Raw genomic sequence first — 19,555 nt, 5'->3', positions numbered from 1 at the left:
TTTCCTGAGTAAGTGATGCCAATCAACTGACATTTTTTTTCTTTCCCTAATCATATAGTCTTAGTAATTGACTATTAACACATGGTTCTCAGTCACGGACCCTTGGAAAACCATCTTTCACTGTAAATAGCTAAGGCAAAAATTTTCACTGAATAAAGTATCTATATTTATTTCACTTAGTATTTAAATGCTGACTAACAATCATATTGATATTTAGCAAAAATAACACAGCAATGTTCATGATGTACACTGCTTAGAGTTATTATGCAAATTTAAGTTTAACTTTTGAGAACAGAATGTCCTTTCCAATGTTCAAGATATGAGGCTGAGGGTGGCCTCCCCACACCACAGCATAAATAGCGGGATGGGTTTGTCTCTGCTTAGCCAGCTTGCTCCAAACTTTTCGGGCGATGGCCCAATAATTAGAATGAGGCAAAACTTCCGTCCACCTCTAGGAAGAAGCCCCTCCTCATAGAGCTGCTGACCAACCAGAGGCTGGCAGCTCTGCACACCCACCACTGCTGGTGCTGCAGGTAGAGTCGGGGGTGGTGTTCAGCAATGGACCTGGACATTGAGGTAAGTCCAAGATCTCTTCAGGGCCTTCTGATAGGCCCCAGAAAGGGCAGGAGCTATGGAGGGCATGTTAGAAAGGGCCAGGGTAGAGCATGGACGTGGGGAGGGAAAACTGCGGGAGGCACTCAGATTGCACCAAGGGCCCGGAAAGGTGGCCCTCCCTCCTTTCATTGACCAGCAGTTGGGCTGCATATTGGATGTAAGCCTCTCCCGCCGCCTGTTATATTAGAGTGGCGATGAGATGACACCTTTAATTGGACATTAGTTGTCCATTTAAGAGCCTCAATTTGGTCACAGATAGATGACCCACCTGACGCCTCACCCGCCGCCCATAAAATCATGGTGGGGACAAAGATGGTTGGACCTGGGTGGGAATGCTGCCGATGACATGTCGCCCAAATTTACCGGTCCACCTGCCTGTTGTCCCGTCCACGGGTGGCCTGTAACATTCAGCCCATGCACGTTTTCTATCATATAGCATCACCTCGTCTGATATTTAATGAAAGAGAATTAGAGAAATGAGCAAAGAAATGTATTTATTACACTTACCTTAATGAGAATAAGCATTTTATTTGTAATTCATTTTAAAATTGTTCTTGTGTCGAAACTATTGCAGTTTTCAATTGGCCACAGTGTGCTACTGTATATCCTACCTGCTCTGGGAGATACTGGAGGACGGTGGCATAGTGGTAATGTTGCAATCTGGAGACCCAGCCTAATGCTCCGGGGACATGAGTTCAAATCCCACCATGGCAGCTGGTGGAATTTAAATTCAGTTAAAAAATCTGGAATTAAAAAAAAACTAGTCTCAATAATGGTGACCATGAAACTATCATCAATTGTCGTAAAAACCCATCTGGTTCACTAATGTCCTTTAGGGGAGGAAATCCGCCATCCTTACCTGGTCTGGCCAACATGTGATTCCAGAGCCACAGCAATGTGGCTGCTTCTTAACTGCTGTCTGAAATGTCCTAATGAGGACAGTTCATGGGCAATTAGGAATGGACAACATGAGGCTCTAGGACATAACATTTATTTTTTCTGACCATTACTGCCTCAGCTCGAGCCCTCAATGACTGGTACACCGATCCACTGCCAGCCAAGAGCTGGATATTCTTCATGAGAGGGAACTGGAACATGAATAGGCCAAGGAGGGCCTGAGGATATTCTACACAAGACACTAAGGGTAGATATTTCTTCGTTTTTATGATGCCAGCAAGGACATTAGGGCATTAACAGTTCATTTTCTTTAGCTGGTAGGATGAGTTTTGAGTAGCTTCCGAAGGGTTCATATCTGCCTGGTATTCATGTCATTAGGTGGTGGTAAACTTCAGCATTATAGCACATTATAGTTTGGCAACACAAGGATTTTTTTTCTAATAAATGCATCGTTGTAGTTTTGGTACTACATCCATCTGGGTATGTAAAATTCTTTCAGTACAGTCATCATGCAGAAAATCAGCTTCATTGATATCACAGAAAGGAATAAAGATGAACAGAAGATAGCAAATATGATATGGATTTTTGACTTAATGAGAGAATTATATATATCTTTCTCATGAGTGAAGTAAAAATCAATGTAACACTTTCACCCATGATGCTGCCTAAATATTTTCTCCCTCAAAAATATTTAAGGTGCTTGCAAGTCTATATATCACATCAATAGCACAACTATTATAGCACATCATCACAGATGTATATGACCCATTACTGCAAGTACCACAGGGCAGCAGTTACTTATGATGGATTCTTATACAAATGAAAGAATACTCGCAAGAGACCGATAGTTATGTAATATTCTATATATGTCATGGCTGTTAATTTTTAAGCCCTTACTGGGATATCTCATGGATTGGACCATTAGATAATTAGATAATTATTCACTGAAGTGATCTGTCATTTTTAATTCTACTGCGAAGAGTTATGCTTCTGGGCAAAGACATAAACATAAAAAATACACTAAATATAGCAATTGCATGCAATAACTTCATACTAACTCTTGATAAAGCTGCAGTAATGACATCACAAGGCACAACACCCTTTTCTGAGTGTTATCCACGTAAAGAATACATGTCCTAAAATTATTATACAAACATTTAATGTGCCCATTGAAATTATTTAGGGAGCCAATAACTTGTCTGAAATAAGTATTTATTAAAATAATATTCAGCAGCATCATTTGAGGGCCACAAAGCATTTTTAAATTGAAATGTGTGCATTAATAGATAATTTAGTACAAAATAAAACTTGACTTTGAATATAGACATGGGATATGGGGCACAGAAACAGGCCATTTGGCCCAATCAGCCCATGCCAGCATTTATGTTCATCTCGCGCCTCCTCCCATCTTTGCTCATCTAAATCTATCATCTTAACCCTCTATTCCCTTCGCCATCATATGTTTGTCTAGCTCCCCTTAAATGCACCTATACTACTCGCTTCAATCACTTCCTGTTGTAGCGAGTTCCACATCTTCACCACTCTTTGGGTAAGGAAGTTTCTCCTGAATCCCCTATTAGTTTTCTTGGTGACTATCTTACGTTGATGGTATCTAGTTATGCTCTTCCCCACAAGTGGAAACATTGGCCCAGAATTTCGTCATGACAGAGAGCCTCTCTGTCATGGCAAAAACCCTAGAAATGGCTGAAAATTCTAAGTTCCTCCCCTGAACCCAGCATTTCTCACCTTCATGGGGAAGGGATTAGAGTCAGGCCAGGGTTCACGCATGTGCGATTCGCAGAGGCAGCTGACCATATAAGTCACCAGCTGCCTCCACTGAAGTGGGATTTTGGCAGGCCAGGGGTGTGAAACCTGGAGTGTGCACATTAGAACAGTGAAGTGGAAGTTTCAACTTGGTGGATTTGTTTGGATAGCCAGTGTACCCATTTGGAGAGGTAAGGTACCCCTCTGGATGGTCCCCGGGGACTACTGCAGGAGACGTTAGACACCCTTTGGGAAAGGTAAGGCACCCTTTGGGATTGATTTTGCACTTTTAATGCACAAACTCTTTGGACCTGGTCAAGCTGAAAAAGATCTGTCCAACTGTCAAGGAAGTGTCAAAGCTATTAAGGAAGTGTCCAGGGATACTAAATGAGTCAGCATGAAGAGGATAAGGGCAAAGGGTGGTGGGCGGGGGCATGGGTTGGCATAGGGGTATGAGGGACCGTGGTAGTGCATAGAGGGGCATGGGTTGGCATAGGTTGGCATGGATGGGGCATCGGGAGTATGTGGAGGGCTAAGAAGTGAGGGCTGTGTTTTGTTTTAATCTTTTCTTTTGTTTATTTAAGCACAATTCTGATGCATAGAGGCAGGCCAAACGCCCAGCCAGCCTCCATACCCAGCAGCCTTTGCACTCGTTCCAGGGTCACCCACCCTGACTCCTACTTCAGCACCCCCCCCGCCAAACGAAAATCCGATCTGTGGGCGGACATTTTTAAAGGTCGAGTTCACAGAGCTGGGAAATCACCCAACTCTGCACACCCGATCTGGGGATGAAAATGTGGGCCATTATCTCTCTATTTATTATATCAAAACCTTTCATAATTTTAAAGACCTCGATTGGGTTATCCATCAACTTTCTTTTTCCAAGAGAAAAGAAATTTAGCCTGTTCATTGTTTCCTAATATGTATTCTCATGCATTTCTTGTATTGTTCTTGCAAATCTTCTCACTTTCTCCAGTGCCTCTATATTCTTTTTATAATATGACGACCAGAACTGCACGGAGTACTCTTAAGTGTGGTCAACCAATGTTGGATATAGGTTCAGTTTAACTTCCCTACTTTTCAATTTTATCTCCCTGGAAATAAATAGTGTTTGCTTTGCTTTGCTTTGCTTTTTCTATGGCCTCGCTAGCTTGTGATTGATTTGGTGATTGGTGTACATGTATTCCAAGATCCCTCTATTCCTTCGTCCCAGCTAGGCTCACACCTTTCAAGTAATACGTGGCCTCCCCATTCTCCCTACCAAAATATGCTACCTCAGTTATCTGTGTTGAACGTCATTTGCCAATCATTTTGCCCATTCTCCAAGTTTATTAATACCCTCTTGTAAGTTGTTGTTGTACTCCTCTGTATTGACTATACCTCCTTCCCTGCCCAATTTGGTGTCATCTATAAATTTAGAAATTGTGTTTTTTATTCCACAGACCAAATCATTAATGCAAACTGTGAAAATCAGTGGTCTCAGCACTGCTCCTTGTGAAACATCATGTGCGGGTGCGGACGGGCGGGCAGCCGATCAGTGCCCCTGATCGGTTGGGTGCCGCCATTTTACGTGGGCGGGCCAATTAAGGCCCGCCCAGCGTGATGCGCACCCGGAAGCTGAGGTTGCCTGAGTTGGAGCATGCACGCGAAAGAGCGCAGAAATCTCCCAGAGGTGCCTCAGGGAGATTAATTTATAAAACATTGAATAGAGCTAAAAAAAAATTTAAGGACATGTTCCCTCATGTGAAACTGTCACATGAGCTGGGACATGTCCATTAATTTTATTAAAAATTTTTCAAACACTTTAAAAACATTCATGAAACCTCTCCCCGCCTGTGGATGAGGCTCCATGAAAAATGCAAAGGCCGCCTGGGCTCTTCGCCTGCCCGCCAACCTTAAGGTTGGATGGGTAGCTCAGCTAATTGCTTTATTGGCTTTTTAAATGGCCTTAATAGGCCTTTGACGGTTCGTCGGGCGTGCAGCCAAGTCGGCTGCGTGCCCACCAAACTGAAAATCTAAATGACGCATGGTGACGTCAGGACGCATGCCCGACGTCACCGCGCATCATTTTACGCCTCAGCGAGTGGGCCCCGCCCCCACTCGCCTAGCCGAAGATTCTACCCCATGACACATCTTTCACCACTGCGAATAACTACCCTTTACTCCCACTCTCTGCTTTCTGCTTTGTAGCCAACTAGAAATCCATTCTGCCACGTCCTCTGACTCTGCAATTTCTGACCTTATCAATGGATTATTATGCTGCACCTTATTGAAGGCCTGTTGAAAACCCAGATAAATTATATCTACTGCATTGCCATTGTCTACTCTCTCTGTCACCTCTTCAAAAAATTGAATAAGGTTGGCCAAGATAGATTTTCATATATACATTCTGTATTACAAAGTATGTATTCGAAAAAAGAAAAAATGGATACCAGAGAAATCTTTGTTGCAAAATTGGTCAGGCGGAGAATGGCCCATGTCCGTTTCTTCTGTTGCAGCCAGCAAGGAAACTTGTTTCTGCCTGCTGATTTAAATTATTATAATGTGCAGGCAGTGCTAAGCACACAGTTGTGTGGCAGCATGCCTGAGAAAGGGGCATAAAATTGGTAGGCAGGCATGAGTTAAAACTTAGCCTATGCTTCTTAATGCCTGCTTTCACCTCGTAAAGGGGAGGAGCATTGTGGGTGGAACAGGTGCTGGAAGACCTTCTAAAAGTTATTTTGACACGGGGAACACTCAATAATAGCACAATGTGGCAGACAGCGGGCTCCAAGATTTTCCAACATTGCATTTGAGGCCTTGGCACAGAAGGTGGAGAGGAGGAGAGATATGATCTATCCATAGTGAGCCAGGATCCTCCAGACAAATTTTTCAAAGGCAGTGGGACCAGATATCCATGGTGGTCAATGCCAGGAGTTATCTTGATGCCCCACATTAATGGTCAAGGTCAGTGAATGTATCTTCAGATGCCTTATCCTACCAACTGCATTACTAGCCCCAAACACTGCTTAATGCACCACACCCCCAACGCACACCAATCATCTCTACCAATCTCAACCTATACCTACCATTCATAGCTTCATCTTATTCTCACACACTTAGCGCTGCTGCAAGTCTAACACCACATCACACAGCTTGCACCCACTAGTTAGTTATCATACCACCACATGTCACTCAAACACATTACACCACACTCACTGACACATTTCCCTCTTCTGCAGGATTAGGTGGCCCCATAACCAGAGGCAGCTGGTCCTAACCCAGTGGGAACAGGCACTGCTGCATATTTTTACCCTGTAGGAGGAGACTGTGCTCAACATCAGTGGAAAGGCCATTGCTGGGGCCATGTCCAGTGGCAGGACAGAAACAATCGAAGGTGGTGGGTGCGCTCAAAACGGGAGAGAAATTATGGACCCTAGTGCTTCTCCTGTTTCCAGGCTGCTATTCCCACTGACAACCACCCCCCCACCCCCCACCCAACTTTAACCCTCCTCCTCAATCGTGCATGATATTTTTTCCCCTTTCAAGATTCACCAAACAATCACAGAAATGTCCTCGTGAAATGATAACGTTCATTTTTGACATCTGGTTACAAATATCGCTGGATATATATGCAGCATGGGTCATTAATGGTTAGAGCAACAATGATATAACGCAGTGTTAGTCACTCTATAGGTGATCCCACCGCGGCTATTAACCAAACCAGAAAGTACAAATTTTACTTTAACAGAATCATGCAATATTGATAATTTGACAGGAAAATATCCCATTAGTTATTTATAATACTGTTCAGACGATAACACTGCCTCAGCCCTCATTAACATGTTCTGCATATTGCACCATATGGACACAATGACAGTAAATTCATATTTGGGGGAAAGATTCAATACTTGCAACCCAGATAATCTTTTCCATTCTGCAGAAGTAGAAGCAGACTTTTTTCTTTCTCGGTGCATGATGTTATTCAATATAACTATTTCATACAAGGGGTGTAATTGATTCAATTTTATCAGTAATCTCACAGAGTACAAAGATCTAAAGACTCTTGAGCAACAAAATGGAATTATTGAACAACATAGGTCTTTACTGTCAGTGAGAAGCATTGGAGCCCTCAAGTATCTCTGTGTGGCACAACTTTTAAGAGGCCAGAGGACAAAGACTGAATGGTTCACAATTATATCTGTGTTTTCTTGATCAGCAATTCTGAAGACCCTGCTGATTGCTGCTTCTCACTACAATATATTTTCAATATGTCCTATGCAACACAACTTTGTCACGATATTTCAATACCTCAAAACACTCATAAAAAGCACCAAGATAGAGTTGAATAATAGGTAAGTGTACAAAAGGAAAATATTGAAGTCAATGGAAAACACTCTTGAGAATCATGTGCAGTGTAAAACAGTTTACTGATTCACTATGAGCCCATTATGCATTCCTGTCCTGGCAATTTCACCCCATAAAGCCTGCTCTTGGTAAACTTTCATTTGCAAGAAAATAAACAGAACTCCACGCATGATTCCACCCTCTGTTCACAAGATAATTATGGATAACAAAGGCCATCTAGCCCAGCTGATCTCATCCATCCAGAATGACATACGAACATACATATTAGGAGTAGGAGTAGGCCATTCACCCCTTGAGCCTGTTCCCCCATTTGATAACATTACCTACATTATGTCAGTTAATACAGCTCAAAAGTGCTTAAAGTGATTTAGGAATTGTGAAAGGTGCTGTATAAATGTATGTTTTGCCCTTCTTTCATTATACCTGTATGCAATAGGCAGAGTGACTTTGGCAAAGGTGAAATCAGAGGCCCAGTGGTGAGTCTCTAAGGATAATTAATCACAGAGCAATCAACTAAAATTTTAGGAAAGTGGCTACAAAGAAATCACTACATTTTTTTATTTATTCATGGGGTGTGCGCTTCGCTGGCTAGGCCAGCATTTATTGCCCATCCCTAGTTGCTTTTGAGAAGGTGTGCTGCCTTCTTGAACTACTGTAGTCCATGTGGTGTAGGTACACCACATTTACAAAACAATTCAACTCAGTAGCTAATACAACCATGCCATTCTGACTTCTCTGGCACCAACCCACTGTCATACAATTATGTTGTACACTATGAATTTACAGCCTGTCCGCAGGTTCTGTATGATTTTGCGTTACATTTGTACTAAATAAATGTGTGAATATCATTTTTTTTAATTCTAATTGTTGTTTGAGGTATAAGAGAAACGGCAAATTAAGTGAAAAAATGTAATTAATAAATAAGAAAACCAACAGCAAAAAAAGAGTTTGACAGCAAAATCCTCAGAGAAATCATTTCTAGAAGCACTTAAGTCACAGGATTGGGTTTCTATAAAGACCCTTCATGGTTAAAGCTCTTTGTGCTGTTTCTCTGGGATTTCAGAGTGTGGAGAAAATATTTGTGTTCCATTGTGTGTGGTTGCCCTCCTTTAATCAACCTCCTTAATGAGTTTTAAACAAACTTACAAGTATGGCCATTTTTTGTTCATTTGTTTTTGTTATAACCATTAGCCTACATTTGCTGTCCATAAAGGAATTAATATATTTCCACTTATAAAGTTTAATGCAAAAGTAAAAAGGCATAAAGGTGCCACCTCTGTATGGTATCTCTGTTAACCAATTGCAAAAAACCTATAGTTATTTCCTCTAAAATTCTGTGTACACATAGGGCTGAATTTTACATTCGGCATGCGGGGGCAGGCCTGACACACCGGAACGTAAAATGACATGCAATGACGTCGGGTGTGTGATATTTCGTTCGGCAGCTGCATGCAGGAGTTGGTTGGCGGGCAGGCAAAAAGGCCAAGCGGCCTTTAAGTTTTATAGGAAACATCATCCACGAGCGGGATGAGGTTTCCTAAAGCTCTTACAAATTGAATAAAAACATTTTTTGAAAAATAAAAACATGTCCCATCTCACATGAGGCGACATACTTTATTAAATTTTTAATGTTTTTAATAATTGCTTTGAAAAGCGCTTCTTTCTCCCTGAGGCATGGAGCTGCCTCAGGCAGAATGAAGCGCTTTTTCCTGTGCATGCGTGAAAGAGTACAGGACCTGACTCTCCCTCCCCACCACCCCCACCCGCACAGGTAGCGTTCAGCGCTACCGCTCGCGATCCACGCTGGGCGGGCCTTAATTGGCCCGCCTGCGTTAAATCGCAGTGCCGAGTCGATCGCGGGAGGAGGTAGGCTCCGCGACCGCTCCCGTCGAGCACGCCCGACCAATGAAAAATCCTGGCCATTTCTCTTACCTTGTCGGGCAGGCATGGTGGGCAGGCCTGAGAGCAGCCGCAAAACCGACCACCGCCCGCGATCAGACCCCGAACGCGATTTCACGCTGGCTGGCCAACGCTTGGCATTGCATGGGTTGGGGGGGAGGAGGGTGAGCACGGAAGTCAGCGCAGATTCGCACAGTGAAAGCTCCATGAAGGCACAGAGCTGCCTCAGGGAGCTGAAGATTTCTAACATTAAAAATAAAGACTTTAAAATTAAGGTAAACATGCCCCCTCATGTGACTCTGGCACATGAGCAGGGGCATGTTAAAAATTAGATTTAAACGTTTTTATTTTAATTTTAATTAACATCAGAAACCTCATCCCGCCCGTGGATGAGGTTTCCTCAAAAATCCAAAGGCCACTTTTTCTTTTGGTTGGTGAGCGGGCGGTCTTTTTGCCCGCTCACCAACTGTAAGGTTGGACAGGTAGGGAGAATTTCACTTTACTTCATTTATTAATGGGCTTAACAGCCCTCTTAATTGTCGGCGGGCACGCTGCCGACTCCCGCCGAACAAAATATCATGTGAGTGCGCGATGATGTCGGGATACTTGCCCAATGTCATCGCACGCTATTTCATGCTTGTGCATGTCGGGTGTGCACCCGCATGCCAAGCTGAAAATCGAGCCCATAAAAACTGAAACAAGGAATAAACTACTCTGTCAGGAAAACATTGAAAACTAGAAAAAATATTTAGTTTCTTTGAGCTTATTGTAATTGTTACGTGAAAGCTCAAGGTTTTTAGCTGTTCGGTGAAGAATGACCTGCCTGTCACCTTCAGCTGTCAAGGCTGTCAGTAGTTGGTCATTCACAATGTCAGTCATTTGCACTTTGATCACATGTTCATCAAATCATTCAGAAAGTGGTAGGTTGATGTTTTAATCCTTATGTCCAGGTTTCACAGACTGACAACAAATGGTTGACTGATGGCATAAAAATCAAGTATAAAATGTTATGTACATCTGTGACAGCACATTTAGTAATACTTTTTGCTGTCAGTTGGATGCCAGATAGTGCATAAAGCACTATTACAACTCAGGCAGCACTTTACTTACATATCAACAGCAGCATCAGTGCAGCGCCTCCTGCTTATGCACTAATGAATGATAAGGCTTGCATATGCTTTACCATTTCAGTGATTATTTAGCTTTTAGCTTCACCACAAAAATTAATTAATGCCTTTATATCCTACCAGAGAAACAGATTCACTCATGTGGTGTGTTTGATACCATAACAGATGCCATTTAACAAATGAAGATAGCATTTCAATTGTAAATGAATGTTTACGGCACTTTTATACTGATTCTGAGAAAACAACGCTCAAGCAGAAGCCTGCAACCTCTGAGTACCACCCTCCCCTTTTCACATTTACTCGTGTGCCATTTGTCTCTGCTGGAACCCTCTGTTTTTCACACCATTGATGGCTGCTCCTGAGACCTCAGAACAGTTGGGTGATGTCAGAAATACTGAGTTAATCTTCTTCACTTTATAGCTTATTGGCAATGGCACACTAGCCTCGATTGTACAATACCAGACAGTGGGTAGAATAAAGCAGTTATGGGATTGAATTTGCACATCCCCTCCTTTGCCAAGGTTGAGGTCCAAAAGCACTGGTGCTATCCAGCATGTCAGTTAAAAAATACCATTGACAATGCTAGCAATGTTACCAAGGCAGGGGGAGAGAATCGAGAAATGGATCTCACTCTCTTCCCTATTGAAGCCAATCAAAATAGTTAAAATGCACGTCAGGAGCTTGTTGGATGGGCAGGATGAAATTTTGAATGAGGCACACAGATTTCAAGAGCTGTCAGTTTCTGATCAGCTGAAGGAAGGTAGTACAGAGTGGGAAGCCAGTCATGGCTGGCCCAGGGAATCACTCCGGCCCTTTAAGAGGGTCAGCGGGGCAAAGGGACTCGATATTTACAAAGGAGGTGCCCTTGGCACTGCGCAGGTGGCGGGTAGAATGGACATAGCACCTGGGCGTTGAATGAGGTTGCCACCACCCTGGCATCACGGGGGCAGAAGAACAGGGGACAAGACTGCCATCCTTCATAGCCTCCTCACAATTTGCTCTCTTAAGGACCTCAACTGGTGCTGAGTTGGGAAGGTTGACCATGGGCCTTCCCGCCCATAACTTAATTCTGGCAGAGACAGGAAGGTGGCAGGGTTCAGGTTTGCCACCATCCCACCTAATTGAATGCACATCCTGTCTCCAAGTTCACCACCTGAGAGAGCAGAAGATTCCACCCCATGTCTCTGTAATGGCTATCATATCATATACTCATTTATTTCTAGTTGTGCCATCAATTCATTCATCCTGTTACGAATGCTGCATGCACTTAGGTAAAGTGCCTTTAATTCTGTCCTTTCACTATTTTTCCCTACCCTAACCTTATTTGCTGGTGCATTCTTATGTTTGTACACTCTGTCCTTTCCTGTCACACTCTAGTTATCACCCCTTATTATCCCTTATCGCTATCCTGCACAATTTCCTTGGCCTTTGCCTTTAACTTTTCAAACCTCCCCCAACACGAATTCTCCCTCCACTATTTAAATTTAAGTTCTTTTTTCATGCATTGTATAAAAGAATCTACTTATTTATTGTCTTGATTGAGTAGATTATTGAGCAGAGCGAATATTTTCTTAAGTTTGGAGCAACACACAGCTGTCTTGTAACATCTCTTTAATAGATTCTTTAATGATACTAGAGGGTAGATGTCTTCATGATGAGCTGTCAGCAGTGAGTCATAGTATTTCTGAAGACCAATGTACCTATAATAATGTGAAGGATTACAAGCCTGAAGTTGCAACAATTTAAAAATATAAAATAAAACATTACATATTGGAAAGCATTTTGGCAAATGCAAACATTTTAAATTAGCATCTATATTTAAACATTATAATCCTCTCCTAATCTCATAGTCATAGAGTCATATAGCCCTTCAGACCATCAAGTCTGCGCCAGTCAAACAAGTACCTAACTATTCTAATCCCATTTTCCAGCACTAGGCCCATAGCCATGTATGCCATGGCATCGCAAATGCACATCCAAATACTTCTTAAATGTTATGAGGGTTTCTGCCTCTATCACCCTTTCAAGCAGTGAGTTCCAGATTCCCACCACCCTCTGGGTGAAAAAATTCTTCCTCACATCCCCCCTAAACCTTCTGCCCCTTACCTTAAATCTATACCCCCTGGTTATTGATCCCTCCACCAAGGGGAAAAGTTCCTTCCTGTCTACCCTAGCTATGTCCCTCATAATTTTATACACCTCAATCATGTCCCCTCTCAATCTTCTCTGCTTCAGGGAAAATAATCCCGGTCTATCCAATCTCTCCTCATAACTAAAACTCTCCAACCCAGGCAACATCCTGGTAAATCTCCTCTGCACTCTCTCAAGTGCAATCACATCCTTCCTATAATGCGGATTCCAGAACTGCACGCAATATTCTAGCTGTGGCCTATCCAGTGTTTTATACAGTTCCAGCATAACCTCCCTGCTCTTATATTCTATGCCTTGGCTAATAAAGGCAAGTATCCCATATGCCTTCTTAACCACCTTATCTACCTGTCCCGCTACCTTAAGGGACCAGAGGACATGCACACCAAGGTCCCTCTGATCCTCATTACTTCCCAGGGTCCTACCATTCATCGTGTATTCCTGTGCTTTGTTTGTCCTGCCCAAGTGCATCACCTCACACTTATCCAGATTAAATTCCATTTGCCACTGATCAGCTCATCTGACCAGCCTGTCTCTATTCTCCTGTAATATAAGGCTATCCTTCTCACTATTTAGCACCCCACCAATTTTCATGTCATCCACGAACCTACTGATCAACCCTCCTACCTTCAAGTCTAAATCGTTCATATATACCACAAACAGCAAGGGACCCATTACCAATCCCTGTGGAACCCCACTGGACACATCCAGTCACAAAAACACCCCCTGACCATTACCCTCTGCTTCCTGCCACTCAGCCAATGTTAGAACCAATTTGCCAAATTGCCTTGGATCCCATGGGCTCTTACCTTCATTATCAGTCTCCTTTGCAGGACCTTATCAAAAGCCTTGCTGAAATCCAAGTAGACTACGTCAAATGTATTGCCCTCATCTACACACCAGGTCACCTCATCAAAAAATTCAATCAAATTAGTCAGACATGACCTCCCCTTAACAAAACCATGCTGACTTTCCTTGATTAATCCCTGCCTCTCCAAGTGTAGATTGATTCTGCCCCACAGAATTGCTTCCAATAGTTTCCCCATCACTGAAGTTAGACTGAATGGCCTGTAGTTCCCTGGTTTATCCCTTCCTCCCTTCTTGAATAACGGCACCACATTGGCTATCCTCCAGTCCCATGGCACCTCTCCTGTGGCCAGAGAGGTATTGAAAATTATTGCCAGCGCCTCTGCTACCTCCTCCCTTGCCTCACTCAACAGCCTGCATTGGCTGCATTTTCCAAACTGTAATTTATTGTATTCTATATTTTAAATCATTACATTTAGGGCAGCAACCCATTATAAGATTAACAGGTTTCCAGATCTGTGATAAGATGAATGGCAGCATAACTTCAATAATTTTCTCTACATCAGAGAGTTGTGGAGGCTAGATCACTGAAAATATTTAAAGAGGAGTTGGTAGATTTTTGAAATATCGGGGAGTTGAGGGCTATGAGGAGCTGGCACAAAAGAGGAGTTGAGGCCTGGGGCAGATCAGTCATGATCTTATTGAATGACGGGGCAGGCTTGAGGGGCTGAATGGCCTACTCCTACTTCTATTTCTTATGTTCTTTAGTCCCAGGATATTGCTACAGGAGTTCCTCAGGGCAGCATTCTAAGTCCAACTATCCTCAGCTGCCGTATTCATGAGATTCCCTCCATAATTAAGTTAGAAGTGGGACTGTTCTCTCATGCTTGCACTATTTTCAGCTCTTCCCAATTCTTCAGATAATGGAGCATGTCAGGCCCACATGCAGTGAGTCCGAGACAACATCCAGGCTCATGCTGATCAGCAGCAAGTAACATTCAGCTACACAACTTCCAGACAATGACCATCCCCAACAAGAGAAAACCTTCCTTTGATGCTGAATGGCATTATCATTGCTGAGTCCTCCAGCATTATATCCATTGTGTCACCATTGACAAGAAACTCAACTGACTGACCCCCGTAAATGCCATGTTTACTAAACCAGGTCATAAGCTAGGTATTCTGAGGTGAGTAGCTCATATTCGACGCCCTAAAGCCATTCCACCATTTCCAAGATACAAGTCAAGCGTACAATACAATACTGTCCACTTGCCTGAATGTGTGCAGCTGCTACAACACTCAAGAGCTTGACACTGTCCAGGACAAAGCAGTCCATTTAGTGTGCACCTCATCTAATAATGTAAATGCCCACCTCCTCCACCGCTGGAGTATCATGACTGAAGTGTGTTCTACCGGATACACTGCAGCAACTTGCCAAGGCTTCTTCAACATTGCTTCCAAAACCCTTAACCTCCACCATCTAGGACAGCCCAGCAGGCATATGGAAATTCCATCACCTCCAAGTTTCTCTCCAAGTCACATACCATCCTACTTGGAGCTATACCACCATTCCTGCATCATCATCGGCACCAAGGGCATTATTAGAACACCTTCAACACTTTGACTGCAGTGGTTCAAAAAGAAGCCCTACTGTTGCCATCTCAAGGCAACTAAGGATCAACAATAAATATCAGCCTTGCTGCTATATCCCACAATGAATAAAAAAATTGTCTTTATTGTAGCACCAGCATATTATTATAGCATCTTTATGTTTGATACTTTCATTAAACTATCCACTCTGGAAAGTTACTGCAGATAACCTTATACAGTTATGGAAGTATCTTAAAGGATATTAAATAGTCTATATCACACAAGACTGACAAATATCAGGGGCCTGAAATTCCATTGGGGTTTTCCTGCCATAACTTTGACAGTAGTTCAGAAGTAACCCCACAGAAACTCAGAACTATGTCCTTTAATTTTATGCTTTGAATAATATGCAAATGTGATTGTCATATTATATCATTGAAAGTTCAGATAGAAAAATGGTTCCAAGTTCAGAAACTGAATTATGTAAGTAATTGTGGCATCTAGGGATAACTAACAGTGAGTTTTTGTTTGTATTAGAATATCCACCCATGCTAGTGTATTGACATTAACTTTTCAAAATCATTCATGATGTCTGCTCTTTTGGTCTTCATTAAGATCATGGGCAGAATTTTCTGGCTGTTGGGTGGTCGGTGCAGGAGTGGGCATGGGTGGGCGCCGACCCAATCACCGCCCGCAATCAGGTCCGCACCGCCATTTTATGCGGGTGGGCCAATGAAGGCCCACCCAGCAAGAATCACGGCTCCCGAGGGCAGCGGGAGTGGGCGGGCGGCGGCGGGACTGCCATGACCAACGGGTCCAATGGTGACCTGGTGGCCTGTTTTTAAAGGCTGCTGCAGCCTTTCAAAGGGTGTGAATCATGGCTACTGGAAGGGCTCCCCAGAGCGCTGCTGGTGAGCAGCCAGGCAGGAGGGTAGGGCAGGGGGGCACTGTGCCCCTCATTTTTCTGATGATTGCCTTGCTGCACTCCTTGAGGAGGTGGCAGCACGGTGGGAGGTGCTCGTACTCCAGGACGGGAGGAGGAGGCCCCCCCCCACATGACCAAACATGCCGGGGAGGAGATGGCGGAGATCATGAGCTCCCATGACGTGGTGTGACGTACCTGGATCCAGTGTCGCAAGTACTTCAACGACCTGTTGCGCTCAGGAAGGGTGAGTACCATGTTGGCATTGGTCACTTAACCCAGCAGGTAGGCTTTCCCCCCTGGTGCTCCCCACCTCCCACCCAAGTCTGAGTGTAGTGACTGCATTGAATCTTTGACAGCATGTGTCCTTCGCTGGGTGGGCCAGCAGAAATTGCCCATGCTGAGGTTGAGAGGGTGGTGAAGAAATAGGTTCTGCACCCATAGCAAGTGGTACACTGAGACCCACATTACTATTTTGGGGGCAACCTGGAGGAGCTGCATCTAGGCGCAGTGCTGGAACTCCAGGACATGTCAAAGTCAGGGTGATGACATGCTTGGAGAGGAGTTTCAAGGTGGTGTGGCACCAATCGATCTGCTGCCCTCTGCGCTCCACGTGCTTGCGCCTCCTTGCTATGGAAGGTTAGACCATGTGGTGCCTAGTGTGATGTTGGCAGCATTTGGCCAAGGGGGTGGGAAAAAGGGGACAGGCCTGGCATCTTTGTGTGACTGTTTGGCAGCAGCGGGGTGAGGAGGCACTGGGCCCTGCAATGTCCCACTCTGGTTGGGGTGGGCCGTGCACGAAGAGAGTCCAGGTACAAGTATCACTAATCAATGCTCCTCTTTTTTAGGAGAAGAATGTACATAATGCCACCGAACGGGTGCGGACTGGCGGAGGGCCGGCCCAGTTGGCAACTCTCAGCCGCTTTGAGCAGCAAGCCCTAGATTTGGAGAGGCGCCATGCATCCAGGTCCACCTGTGTCGGTGAGGCTGGGTGCCATGGGCAGGTATGTTTGCCCAGCAGTGAGGTCACCATTGTTCTCCCAACAGCCATGGCAGTGCTGAATGTTCAATGATTGAAGTTTACAACATGGGTTGGCCATTGCTTATGGAAGGATGAGTGCATAATGATCCGGGAGACAGGGATGCACATTGACATTGTCTCCACTTTAACTGATCCAATGTCCTTGTTCTTCCTTTCAGCATCAGTGGAGCAGGGCCGGGAGGAGGAGCAGCGGGGGCCTCCTCTCACACCTGAGGGTCCTGAAGTCTTGGACTCACCAGCGTCACACCATTTCTGCCAGGCAGGCATCAGCGCAGATACTAGCACCTCAGTGGGAATTAGAACATTGGCTAGTGTCCCGGGACACAGCGGTGAGGGCACTTCACAGTCGCTGGAGGAGCTGGCAGAGACAGAGAGTACCCATGGCACCAGCAGTCGAAGGACTGCAGGGGGCCAGGTACATGCTCAGTTGGTTCCAAATGATGTGCCTCTGGAGTCGTCCGTGATGCAGCAAACGCAGGAAAAGCGGCAGGGTGTGCGGGAGCATCTGGTGGAGTTACATGAGGCTATGATTGTCTTGGTGTCCATGGTGGAGGAGTCTACGCGGACTATCGCCAAAGCAAGGAGCCTCATGGCCAAGCGCCATGCGTCCTCCATGGAGAGAGTGGCAACTCTCGTGGAGAGGCTCCTCCAGGAGACCAATCAGGGCTCCCTGGGGATACGCTCAGACCAGCAAGCCCTCACATCGGCATTGACCTCAGCTGGTGTGTCAGTGTGGGAAAAGTTCTGGGCACCGAGTTTCCCAGCTTGGTGCCCATCCATCCACGGTGAGCAGGGAGGTCCGAAGCGACCTCACATTGGCGCAGCAGCTGCCTGTCGTCCCTGCGGGCTCCCCTCAGGGCACTCCGAATGAAGGCGGCAGCTCCTCCACCCCTCTGCCAGTCACTGTTGCATCCAGTGATGCTGCGACGACTGGGGAGATGCCAGATGTGGAACTGGCAGCTCCCTCCCAGGCGGGCCATCACGGGCTCCATGGGCCAGAGGATGACTGCCAAGGTCATCAAGGCCAACAGGTCAGCAGAGTGAGCAGGCCATCTCAGATGCCACTCCCAGCAAGGAGGGAGTACCAAGATGTAGCACCCGGAAACATAAACATAAAGCACCTTAGGCACACCATGCATTTATCACTGGTGCTTTTGTGTTGGCCCGCAATGAGGTCTTTATGAGTTGGTGTGATTTTTAACACCTTTGTCATTTTGTTTTCTTAAGCTCTTTTGGTTGTAATATTAAATTCAGACATGTCACCATGGCTGAGAATGCCTCTTTTCTTCTGCAGGTGGATGGTTTCCAATAATGTTATGAATGATTTGTGGGGCATTCAGCTTTATTAACAAGGCCCTTAGTTAATGTTCCTGTCCAGGCAGATTTTGCATTTAGGTTTCGAATATGGAGCTAGGAGCCCAGGCTTGTCCTGGAGGCCCATATGTGGTGTGCCAACTGAAGGTTCGTTGGATTAAAGCCTCCCGGGTGTCCTTGCCTCCCAGGTCAGCGTCTACCCCCTCAGCATTTGCCTGCGCGTGTTCATCCTCGGACTCACTGCTGGACTGATCATGTGCAGCTGCAGCCGCTGCATCTACACCTTCATTGTCCACAGCGTTCCCCCCTTTCCAGCGCAGGATTGCAGAAAGCGCAGCATGCAACCACTATCAGTGACACACGATCTGGGGGGGTACTAGAGTGCACCCCCTGAGCAGTCCAGGCATCAGAAGCGCATCTTGAGAAGACCGATGGCTCTCTCCACCACAGCCCTTGTGGAGGCGTGGCTCCTATTGTACCGCTGCTCAGCTTCTGTTCTTCAATGGTGGAGAGGCATCATGAACCACCTTCTGAGGGGATAACCCTTGTCACCCAGCAGCCATCCATGAAGCCGGGCTGAAGCACTGAAGAGCCCCGGCACCTGGGCATGTCTGCGGATGTAGGCGTCGTGGGAGCTGCCTGGGTACCTTGCACAAACTTGTAGAATCAGCATCCTGTGGTCACACACTACCTGCACGTTCATGGAGTGGAAGCCCTTCCTGTTGATGAAGGCACCGGGCTCACCTGCTGACACCTTGATGGCCACATGTGTGCAGCCTATTGCACCCTGGACGTGGGGGAAGCCAGCAATCACTGCGAAGCCTCTGGCTCGCTGTGTCTGGCTTGCCTAGTCCCAATGGTAGTGGATGAAGATCAATGCATGCCTGAGCAGAGAGCCTGTCGCCTGCTTGACATAAGTACGTACAGCTGATTGGGAGACACCACAAAGATCACCCACCAAACCCTGGAAGGAGCCAGTGGCATAGAAGTTGAGGGCAGCTGTGACCTTTAGAGCCACTGGCATGGGGTGTCCACCCACATAGTTCGCGGAGATCTCAGGCCCAATCATCTGACAGATATAGT

General features: G+C 45.2%; 1 protein-coding gene across 8 annotated transcripts in view; it reads left to right on the top strand.

Moving 5' to 3' along the window:
- arb2a (ARB2 cotranscriptional regulator A) overlaps window positions 1-19,555 on the top strand; it is a 918,141-nt gene that overhangs the window by 565,549 nt on the left and 333,037 nt on the right. Inside the window, exon 11 of one of the 8 annotated variants that reach the window (XM_078565134.1) lies at window positions 1,634-1,749. The exons of the other annotated variants lie outside the window; for them this stretch is intronic. Coding sequence (XP_078421260.1) covers window positions 1,634-1,734 — 101 coding nt within the window. The 3' untranslated portion in view covers window positions 1,735-1,749. Of the gene's footprint in view, window positions 1-1,633; window positions 1,750-19,555 lie in introns of those variants that run through there. 8 annotated transcript variants of the gene reach the window in all.

Source organism: Cetorhinus maximus, chromosome 2 (assembly GCF_964194155.1).
Source record: "Cetorhinus maximus chromosome 2, sCetMax3.hap1.1, whole genome shotgun sequence".
Classification (NCBI taxonomy): Eukaryota; Metazoa; Chordata; class Chondrichthyes; order Lamniformes; family Cetorhinidae; genus Cetorhinus; species Cetorhinus maximus.
The sequence above is the reverse complement of the archived record's forward strand: the minus strand, read 5'-3'. Positions and strand labels throughout refer to the sequence as shown.